Source organism: Cephus cinctus, unplaced genomic scaffold, assembly GCF_000341935.2.
Source record: "Cephus cinctus unplaced genomic scaffold, Ccin1 Ccin1_scaffold1003, whole genome shotgun sequence".
Classification (NCBI taxonomy): domain Eukaryota; kingdom Metazoa; phylum Arthropoda; class Insecta; order Hymenoptera; family Cephidae; genus Cephus; species Cephus cinctus.
The window spans coordinates 9,601-21,773 of NW_014333546.1; the positions used below are offsets into that span (position 1 = coordinate 9,601).

Genomic DNA, 12,173 nt, shown 5'->3' on the forward strand with positions numbered 1-12,173 from the left:
TGATTACATTTTTTATCGTTAAAATGTTTCTTATAATTTTTATTCTTATCATTAAATTACATTGTAAGGTTACTATCAACATGAAATTTTTTAAAATAAATTTTAGATTAACATTTAATAGGAAATTCTCTTCTTAATAATATAATTTTTCAAAAATTAAGAAACATGAAATAATCAATCATTAAAGGATTTTTCAAGTATTCCTAAATTTAGCAGCCGTTAAAAAATTTTTTTAATATTAACAATAATTGTTATCATTCACACCTTAAAAATGTATAACTCCGTGTCATATACTCTTTTAATTTAAAAATAACTCGGCTAATATTAATAAATAACTACGTAAGTAGAAAACAAAATTATTAGATAAACAAGTTTTTTCATTTATTTTTAACGTTTTGATAGAAAATACGACATTTAAATTGGTTATAGCAGGACCTAGAGATTTAAAGCAAGATGTTAATATTGGAAAGAAAAAACAAAAGAGGATTCGTTTAAAACCTTGAAATCTGATTTAGGCTATTTGAAATTTCGAATCGGGTAAGGATTTATACTTTTAGTATTAATTATTTTTTACGATATTTACTACTCATAATCAGCAATTTTGAATGCTTCAAACAATTTTGGTTTTTCTTGAGATGCATAAGTACCTCAAGAAACATAAAAATATAGCACATAAATTATTATAAATGGTATCGCACTTTTACATCTATAGGAGTTAAGACATACTGACTAAAATTTGGTATGTCGTGGCCTTTAGAACGCGTGATACCACAAATTGGCAGATTCCCACTAAAGGCACTACAGCTACGCAGAAAGCTGATCAGCTGCTTTCTAATTCCCTTAATACAGCAATAAGAATGAAGCTGTTTCTTTGTTTCAGGATTATAACGACGACATTAGACAGGAACAGATGTGGGAGATGCAGATTTTGAGCACGCAAGGACGAGAGGGTGCGCAATCAGTAGATGCGCCTTCTAGTCCTGAGACGAATTCGGATGCTGCTAGTTCACCAACAGCGCCTATCACAGCTACTTGCGTGGATGCTCAACAAGATTCCACTTCTAGACCAACATCCTCGCCTACCAACCCAGCGACGCATAAGACTCAAGGCACCATCCTCCAGATTGTTACATCGACGCTAGGTGAGTACCTACTTCATTCCATTTTTTTATATTGACGCATTTCTTTCAACTGCCTGTCTTCCTTCTTACTTCCGGCTTGCATGAGGCTTGACTGAAGTATTCTTCATCGTGCTCAGCCTAATCCATTGATTAATTCCTAATCTCATCTAACATTTCCTCGCTTTTTATTCATTCTATTGATCCTGAAAATTATAATGTGACGAATATGGATATCTAAAGCCAATGAATAAGAAATTCATGACTTACGTTGACGCAAAAATGCACGAAAACAAAATAGACGATAACAAATATATCGAGAAGATCCCATTATCAGTTTATTAGAGTACGGGTCGATGTGTTGACAGGAAGTCGCAAACGGCCGTTATTGCCAGGGGGCAGACCAGTAATGTCACCTACAAAACGAACTGTGATGTCTCTCCTGGCTCGGGCCCGTGCAGCACAAAACAAAGAGTCTCTCCAATCATCACCTTCAATCGTGGGTCCTATCCATCCTCAACAGTCGGCGCCCCTTATTCAGACTACTCTCCAGCTACCAGCAGGAGCCTTGCAACCAGGGAGTCAAGCAGCCCAAGTCGGGGCTCAGGTGTCTCAGCTGCAGTTAGCTGCTCAGTCCGTTTCACCGCATGCCACAGCTTCTCAACGTCAGTCCATCATACCGCCGCATACCCAGCATCAGGTTTTGTCACCAGCGATACATGGCCTGCTACACGCGCAGTGAGTATTCTTATGTCTGCCTCGACTTTCAGCATTTACATCTCACATCCTGTACTGTCTACCACTTCCTAGAAGATTTCCTGAGCTAATAAAGACGATGAACAAAATTACCAACTCTGGAGAATATATAGATATATACAAGAATACAAGGCATAATGTATACATTTATATGCGAACTGTATCACAAAGTTATAACAGATTCACTGAAGGAAACTTACCAGACTTCATTTTAATGTGAGGGCACATCGCTATGATGAAAACTTTATTGTCATTAAAAAAAATATGGTGACAAACAGATTTTCGATGAAATATAACTGCAGGTGCCGCAATTACTACTTCCACATCCATCTCGGAAATAAAATTGACTTTTGTGTACATATGTATACAGGGCGACCAATGATATATGAATAATGTGCGGTTTGAATTTCACGGCTTTGAAAGCAAACTAGCAATACATTTTATAGATGGCAGGCCAGCAACAAATCGAATAAATGTTTGATATTATCGCCTGGCCTCCGTATTTCCCATTACGTATAAAAACAAGAACCTCAAACAGAAAGTGTTTCTTATCACGATCTTGTATACAGGTCTAGGCACTTAGGCGAAAAACGCGTAACCTTAAGGTGGATCTACCGCAAGAGGCGTTAGTGTCGAAAATGCGATCACGTGGTACCACTACATGTGCGCAGTTATCTTTTTTTTGAATACGTGACCTGCAGCTTTGTTCGTAATGTGTAATATATGTATACCGTCATTGGAATTGAAAGAAGCAAGAATGACCAAAAAGTGCATCGCACCTGCTTGAATCACAATGGTAGGAATTTGCATTTGAAAATCTCACAGGAGTTACAAATAAATTCAGTAAAAAAGTTACGATACAAGCAAAAATTGACTATATACGTTAGTATATCTCCTGTGAAAGATTTTTCGTTGAAAGTTCCTACACTCAAACCGGAGAAAGTCTTGTTACAAAGAGAACTGGACCTTGTGGAACCAATTTCATATAGTGATGCAACATAAATTCAACAAGTGCAAAAGAGAGAAAATATTTATACTATTGAACTTAGCTACGAAAAAAATTCTACTTGTGCAGATATTTCACTTTTTGTCCTTGTCCAGAGGTATTTTCATCAAGTTAAAAGTTTTCAGTATATACGCAATTATAGCATCATTTAATTTTCATGACTTTTATGTGAATTGGTCCATTTAACTTCAGTTTTTTCAATCATCAATTCTTTATTTCTCTAAGTTTAAAATTAGATTGTTAAATTTTATTTAATTGGCATCGCATCGGTTTTTTGTGTAACTTTCCTTTTGAATCAGAGATAAGAGGTTGCAGTGAATTTACGGATGCCCATGCGCTGGCATTTTCGACACTAGCGCTTGCGGACAAAATTGTCCACGTTACGGTTACGATCTACAACGTGGTGAGGATAGGGAAGTGCCCAGACCTGTATACAAGATCGTGGTTTCTTATAAAATCGTACTACTTGCATAATGATTACATTAGTACATTAATTAAAGCATTCCACACACAATATAAAGCCCATAGTGGGACTTCAGAGTCGACTCTAGACTCTAAACGGTTAGTATACTTAACTTTTTCTTCCGGTACTTGACTTACTAATTCTTTCTCGTGTATCAAAGCGGATCACTCTGTTTTTTGACAGCTTTCTTGAAATATATCTTGAATACGAAACGCAGCAAGATAGAAGGAAAAAATTCAAGTAGACCAGTCTCAGTGATGTCGAAAAAAATATTGAGTACGTTAAAAAATTGGTTCGCCGAAAATCCACATGGCTCTATTAGGAAATGTGCTTTACAATATTAGGATTAAAGAGTTAACGAGATTCATTGTTCGTCACTTTGCAGATCGGTACCCCTACAAAATGTCATTATTCAAGCTGTAACAATGCAAGCTACATAAGAAAAGAGTGGTTTTTGCAAACAGTATAATGCAAAAGTTTGAAGAAGGATCTCTCTTGACAAAATAATTTTCAGAGACGGCTTACTTGTAACTTAACAGTCGTATGAAAAACGCTACATCCTCAGATAATTTCAGTGTAGGTAAGCATATCTATCACAGGGATAAACTTTGCATTCATAGAATAGTTGATAACGAGTAAAATTTATCAGAAGTTGATGCAGTCAAAACTGTATCCTTAGGTTTGCCGTCCTCGTTTAGCATGATTCTTCTTTATGCAAAGCGGTGGACCACCCCACCGGATTCCAAATTTTCATTCCATTCCAATCTCTTTTCGTAATATTTGGTAATCAGGTAACATACTTAGAATACTCTAAATTCTGTGAAGGTGGAATCGATAAGCCACCCTAACTCTCCCAAATTGAGCCCTCTGGACTTCTTCGTGTGGCACTATTCAAAAGAAAAAGTTTATAAACATGCTCTAAAAAATATTTATGAATTAGAGGAAGCAGTAGTATTCGAGATACAAAAGATTAAAGTCGATACTCTGAAAGCCACTTTTGACAGTTAAAAGACCCCTCGAATACGTTAAAGAAATGGATGGTGATCGTGGTGATCGAATGCCTACTCAAAGAAATTAAATTTCCTTTTTTTTCATATATTTTGAATCACCTTATACCATATTTTAAGATCAAAAATTAAATTATAACTCGATCGAATTAGCAGTTTTTGCTAAATACAGCAGGAATTTGGTGAAATACAACAAATATAAATTTCTTCATGAGGAGGTTATATGTTGCTTCAAAAATGTTTATAGGAATAAATAAAGCTTCTTTGTTAGTATCAATTCTAATTTGGTGACAGCTCGAAGGCTTTATAAAATCCCATCGACATATATAAAAGGTACAAATTTGATACGTACACTTTTCCCTAGAAATCCCTGCCAATGGTTCTATGCTTCTTTGCGTAAGCTTAGGGCTTTCTCTTTCTATCCCGGCTTACTTCCCGAACAGTTGATCTTCCTCAATATTGTTTTAGTACCTCGAGATAAGATACATCCAAACTCCGTAGGGATAAGATTCTCCAGTAAGTCATGATCGAAAATACCTTCATATTTCTTTGTTTATAAGCAGCTACCAAATCATTAATAATAATTCACTACCGTCGGGATTAATAAAAAAAAGGATAATACGCATAAAACACTTTCATATTTAGGTTTATAACTAGAGTTTTACTTAACTAACAGTGTTCGTCGTGCACGACATGAGATTAAGGTGGTCTAATGGTTCATAAAAGATTCTCTCCTAATTATAACATCCACTAATAGCGTTAGCAAGAAATGCAAAAAACATTTTTATTCTATATGAACGGATACACATTATTTGTTTAAAACATTTTCACTAATACGAACGCTAGTATGACCATTTACCCAATTGAATTGTTAATAACAAAATTATACCAAAAATTGGACATGGTAACCAACATATTTTTAATAATTCATATGTGGCTACAGACTAGGATTGATTGAAATATTTAGACTCTCTACGTTACTTCTCACAACAAATGAATTAAAGATTCCATGAAGCTCTTTTTAGAGGGTATTCGGGGGGTATAGGGACATTCGAGGGTATTTGAAACTCTTCCTAGAATGCATTCGTTGCTATGCACAGTATCAAAAATTTATGTTCACTCTTGGATACATCTTCAAACTTTTACATTCTCAAAAACTCTTTAAAACCTTACCGAAGCAGAAAAAGATTTACACTATCTTCGACGAACTTCACAACGACAATGCTTGGGAAATGTATGTATAACCAAAAGATTTAATAACATCTGCCTTATAGTCCGAGACATAAAAATAGCATACCCGATTATTTTTGCAATGTTTATCATTATGAAATAGCGTACAGAAATATAATGCTTTATACCGTAAGTGTCGTTAGTTATACCTCATAGATTGGTTTCAAGAATTTGTCAATCTAAACATGCTGTTAAGGTCATATACGTTACAATAAAAATATTATTAGCATAAATATTATATGCTATCAAAATGATAGTACAAATTGAATATTTCATTTTCTCAGTTGTACAAAAGTGAACTAAAGTATCAGCAGCTGAGCTCGGCGAATTACTACAATGAACTCTGACAGATGAATTGTTCATGGAGAAAACGAGGGTCAAAGATTGTAGTTAGGAGTTACAGAAATCTGTATACACAGTGATAGACCCTATAATATTTTAGGAACAGTTTAGATATCTGCCTCTGCTTCTGATCGTCAAACTATCATTACGATACCACATTGTAATTAGTATCTTCATTTCAATACTTATTTACGTAATAATATAATAGAATATGTTGAAGCAAGATTGTAGTTATTAGTTATCTCCCCGGTCCCGTTTTCGTAGCGTGGAAAGAAATGGAGCAACAACAAAATAGAAACGAATTTGATATTATTGGGAGATAATTATTAAATTTCAAGGGCAGCTAAAGTGATTCGCAGAAAAATTAACAGGTATTTACGCAAAACGAGTTACCGAAAAAAAGTAATGGACGGATAGCAATACACTTTACTTTTTTTAGTATAGAAAATAAGATAGTATAGAATATGGGATAATAAATAATATTGTCAATCATAAAAATTCGCAAAAAGTTTAAATTTTTCAGTCCAATCTGCGATGTTTTTCATCAAATCTATTTTAACACCGCTTCATTTTGCAGCTGTAGTAGATGTGTGGCGTAACTGTACGCTGTAACAATTTCTGTGTTCAATACACTTTGTTTTACCACTTTCATATCCAACGGCTAACTGATTAGACCGACATCGCCTTATACGATTTTATAAATGAAATTCCCGTTTACAACACCAAGTCCAAATTTATTTGTAATCAAAATTCAAATTTTGTTCCTACTTATTATCTCGATATTCTGCGTTCAGTAGAACCTTGAAGGGACTAGTGAGGATGTATTTCAATGCAATTTAAATTCTCATTTGTGCCTCAAATGTGGTACATATGTTCATATCTTCCACTTTGAGGTTCAAAAGACAACTCCACAGGAACATTTTAAAAATTTCTATCCTATGGATTTCCATGATACTAGGGGATTTACTAAAAGCATACACCTGCGACGGACGTTCATAATCGTATAATTTTTATTTAACAACTAAAATATTCACTAGAAATAATTTATATAGCAAAACAACGTTCGTCTGGTCGCCTGGTCATATAATCCTGTGTCACCTAAGTTCTTAAAATCGCCAGCCCCGAACACTTACCAATTTTTTTCATTTCGTATACTCCTAAAAAGCGTACGAAATTGCATTATCGAAAACGTTACAATACTTTTGTAGAGTGTGGGAAAACGAACTTTTTGTAAATTGAATTTTTTGGGTATCTATTTTACTTGTCGATCCCTGAATGTGCATGTTGGCAATTAATTTTTGTGAGGATTTATACTTTACAGTGGACTACCAAATATAAAAGAATTACCTAATTGGGGGGGAAGTAAGGTATGTAAGTAAGTAAGTAAGGAAACCTTTTTTTAAGTGATTTTTTTCGTTTCTTTGCATTAATGGCCTTATCAAATAGTCATTTAATGAGCTTCTGTTTGAGGCAAGACATATAGACGTACTTGTTATTGTTAAATTTTAGAACGTTCACAGATTTCCAAGTGTCTTTCTCATATTTAAATAAAGATATTCTAATCCGAGAAGAGTGTTAAAGTATGAAAGTTTCTTGATCATGAATAGTTAAATCATCAAAAATAGGTTTATGTCCTTGAGCATTTGCCAAGAGCAGCCGCCCTTGGATGCTGAAGTAGTTCAAGAGCTCTCAGGATCTGTAACCTCCTCATAACTTGTGCCACGACCATCCTAGTTGATAATAAACCCATTGATAGAACTGGTCTTACTGCTGCTGATGATACTGATGTTGCTGTCACCTGTCACGAAATTCATGTCGTATAAATTGTACTTTACAAAATTGCGTATATGTCCAATACATGTCCTTCGATTTCAAAAAAGGAAATTAACCAAAATCACTACGAAAATATAATATATCTGTCACTTTAACTGAAAATTTCACACAATATAGATAATTTGTGTAAAAAAAACTATTTCCACAAATCATAAATTACATCAATATTGGATTAGACAGAAAACAAAAGCAAGCTAGAGGATTCTGTACCACCAACGCATATTTAAGGTAGCTATACCGCTTCACACTAGTCAAATCAGTGCTAAATTTTTAATAACGTTTTTACAATTTCTGGTGGTTTAATTAATAGTTCCGAGGAGTTACTCACGTATCAGAATTAGTTCTTAATGTAGAAATACATTCATAGCCATGATTCAAACAGAAAGTCGACTGATATATGTAAATGTCTGATGTTATGTTTTTTGGTGCAGTTTTTTTAAAGAATAAACCATAATAATAGTCCAATTATGCCGAACAATATCTCATTTTGATTATTGGAAGATTCTTAATCGATTGGCGATCTAGACTTTAGATAATATTAGTAGCTCTAAAGATACAACCGTTTGATTACCTATCCTAACCTAATATCAGGCATACAAGTGACTGTAACTTTTGAACAACTAATATTATACAAAATCGCGATGGTCAATCGATTAAAGATTTCCCAATAATCCAAATGAGATATTGCTCGTCATAATTGAACTATTATTATGGTTCATTCTTTAAAAAACTGCACGACAAAATATGACATCGAACATTTGGATATAATATTTGATTTTCTATTCAAATCACGGCTGCGAATGTACTTACATATTCAAAACTAATGCTGATACGTGAGTAACTCCTCGGAACTGTTAATTAGGCCACTAGAAATTGTAAAAACGTTATTAGAAATTTAGCACTGATATGACTAGGGTGAAGCGGTATAGCTACTTTAAGAACCTGAAACAGCCTAGCGCAATTTTACTTTCATACATCTATTCTCATAGTTCTATCCATTTAAAGCGTAAAATAAAAAGCCCATCGGAATATGTATACTGAAGGGAGAGGCACCGCTTTTGATATGTTCGTTAAGGACTCTGAATGCTCCAGGTCCTGAGTCGCTACGTTTCGAAAAACTTTGTCGGATGAAAGTCACGCACGTTGAACACAATTCATTTTCTTCAACTCACTAAGCTTTTCTACTTGTTTTATTAGCATTACACGGACCTTTCGTATCTATATTGACATAGTACATTGCACAATAGTTATACGCTTATAAACAATACATACAGCTATTATAAAATGTCTATACCTGCTATTTCAATAATCGCTCGTTTATAGACAGTAGATTCTTGTAGTCTGATAATATATCTCTTACTGATAGCGATACACTAGTCATATGTTAAGTCAATCATATGTTAAGTCATTTCAACCGTAATCTGCGATTATTTTTACTAAATTTTTTTAATCATTCGTAATACGTATAAATCAAATTCAATCAGTTGCTATTTTACTTCGAGTAATTAATTTTGTTTCATTAACGTAAACACAGTCTATTTGAACATATACAATATGTCCTTACAACAATATGTCCTTCCAGCTTTGTGGATATCTTTTACACTATTACTTCTTACACTTATAAAAGAGTGCATATAGAGGAGACATTAATATTTGCATATTTCAACAATGATACTTAAGCAAACTTATGTATTTATAACCTGGCTGGGATTACCTGATTAGAGTCATGAATCACGATGTTTAAAACGCTTAAAGCTGATGGTACGCTACGCTAATCGCACTTTTATTAGTCTGATACAGTGAAACTTCGCCTAGCTTATCTTCAACCAGCTTATACGGGTAAGTAGATGGGCCACTCTTAGCTTTTTCGTTTGTCAGAGCCGCGAGAGAGAGGGAAACGTCGTGACCGTTTCTCGCACCTAATTGGACGATATATATCGAAAAAGTGTCGTCGCTATAAAAGCATTCTAATTGATTGACGTGATAATAAATGTGAAGTATACTTCAGATTATAGAAGTAACATGATAGATCCAATAATGATCTATTATGATATCTATCTATTATCATAATAGATCATGATAATGGGTTAAATGTCATTCTCATAAATAAAGCAATATTTATCGAGAATGACAGCTGCGTTTGGCAGATCATTGGTTAAATTTCACGTTTAGAAATGTCGCAGGTGTAACAATAAATTTAAATAATAAATTTAAATCGAAAAACGATGAATATCTTAAGAATACAGACGTCTTCATTTGGGATGAAGCACCAATGGCTCCAAAATATGCATTAGATATTATCGATAGAACATTACGAGACATAATGAATAATTTCGTCCATTCGGAGGAAAAATAATGATTCTCGGTTGAGATTTTCGGCAGTTACTTCCTAGCAAAGTACGAGCAACACGGAGTGAATTGGTTAGTTCATCAATTAAATTTAGTCCATTGTGGAAACATTTTTTCAAGTTCGTATTAACAGAGAATATGAGAACGTTACCGGCAGAATCTGAGTTCGCGAAGTTTGTACTGGCCGTTGGTGATGGAGTTTTAAATAACGTCAATGGCGAAATAGATCTTCCTGAACGATGGATAGCGTATTCAGGTTCAGATATTGTTGAAAATACATACGGTTCTCTCATAAAAGAAAAAAGATTTGCAGCATTATCTAAAGTTGCAATTCTGTCTGCACGTAACTTCGATGTTGAATAAATTAATAAGAAAGTCGTCGAGTTATTAGATAAATCAACAGAACGCATTTATACGAATGTAGATAGTACTGAAAATTATGATAATGGTGATATTAATGAGGTGGTTCTACCAGAATATTTAAACACTCTAAATCCGTCAAACTTTTCTCCTCATGAATTACGACTAAGAATTAATTGTGTGATTATGCTCATACGGAACCACAATATCAACGAAGGATTATGTAATGGTACAAGATTGTTTGTCATGGACTTGGGCAATAATATTATGAAATGCAAGGTTCTAACTGGTGATAAAAAGGGGGATGACGTGTTGATTAACCGCATTACCCTATATTGTGAAGATATTTATCCATTCAGGTTCAAAAGAAGACAATTCCCTGTTAAAATAGCTTTTGTAATGACAATAAATAAATCTCAAGAGTATCTCACCATGCAACTTACCTTAGTTGTCGAACTCAGACGTTCCTTGACCGGGAAAACAGTATTTTCTACTTCCTGTCAATCTTCTATGGTCGTTTGGCCCTGATGAAGCCTTGAAGTACAAATGACTTCGGTTCCCATATGTGTCTGAGGCAGCGGGGTACTTGGACAAAACTTGTATATGTCAACCAATTGTATGAGATCTATAAATTCCGCACATCCTCGCTAACTAAACCGGCACTCTTCTCGTGCATTGCGTAAAATGAAAACTGAAGACCTTTGTTTAGAGGAAAATTAAACATGTGTCCTCCTATAAGGAAAGGTCCAAGGCGTAAGGGGTACAGAAGACTGCCCTCTCACCTCTATCTTGAAATTTCACCCACAGGGCTCTGTTAAAAATTTATTTAGACCAGTTAGACGCCAGCCTCTACGAAAACCAAGTCATTTTAGATGACAAAATTTAAAAGGAATAAAATACAAGGTTATTATTTTAAATCTGTTGTAATCATTTCAAAACCAGTTGGTGGAGTTCACGTTCCTCCTACAACAAATTTTACACTGATATTCCGCAAGGATCAATATTGAACTCTTTGCTGTTCTCGCTTTATATTAAGGACCTATCTTATATTACCATAAATTACATCTACATATTCACTGAAAGCCTTGTGATCTTAGACATATTATTATTCGTGCGGGACAGAACATCAATGTGATCTCTAGAGAGGCCTTGTTTAATCGCCTCATTCTAAATCACCGTTGCATAATCCTCAGCACCACTCAGCATATCAATTTTAGCAATTTCTCTTCTCTTCTTTGCTTGCATGTGTGCAAATGTGAATGAGACACCTGTCTCCTTTGTCCCGTCGATAAGCAATTTGGGTATGATTGTGGGTAACGCTATCGCCTGTATTGCCTTTGGTCTTTACATTTGCAAGCGAGGCAACAGAATCCTTAACGCACTTAAGCGCAACTGCTCTGCGCTTATGATCGATCTCATTTTCAGAAAACTACTTGCTATCTATATCTATATCTAGTTTATCCTTCCATTGATCGGTTCTTGCTGTATTGTCTATGGTGGTACTTCTGATTCGGTCTTGGACGAAATTTAAGATGCAATAAATTCCTGCATCCGCTTTATATTTTATGTCAAGAGTGATCAACCGCTATTCTATCAACGGCTGAAGCTCATCCAGATTCAATGAAGGGAAACTTTACCATCTCGGAGCGCTTTTTCAGGTACTAAAATATAAAATATCGTCTTACCTTAGGGGAGTCTGTAGTACTCGC

The 12,173-nt window shown here is 34.7% G+C and overlaps 1 protein-coding gene across 1 annotated transcript in view; it reads left to right on the plus strand.

Moving 5' to 3' along the window:
• Positions 1-880: 880 nt before the first annotated feature.
• The window catches only part of LOC107271617, a gene marked incomplete at its 5' end in the record, with an annotated part of 50,675 nt that continues 39,382 nt past the window's right edge, over positions 881-12,173 (plus strand). Inside the window, 2 exons of the mRNA XM_015747824.2 lie at positions 881-1,142; positions 1,487-1,856. Coding sequence (XP_015603310.1) covers positions 881-1,142; positions 1,487-1,856 — 632 coding nt within the window. The remainder of the gene's footprint in view (positions 1,143-1,486; positions 1,857-12,173) is intronic.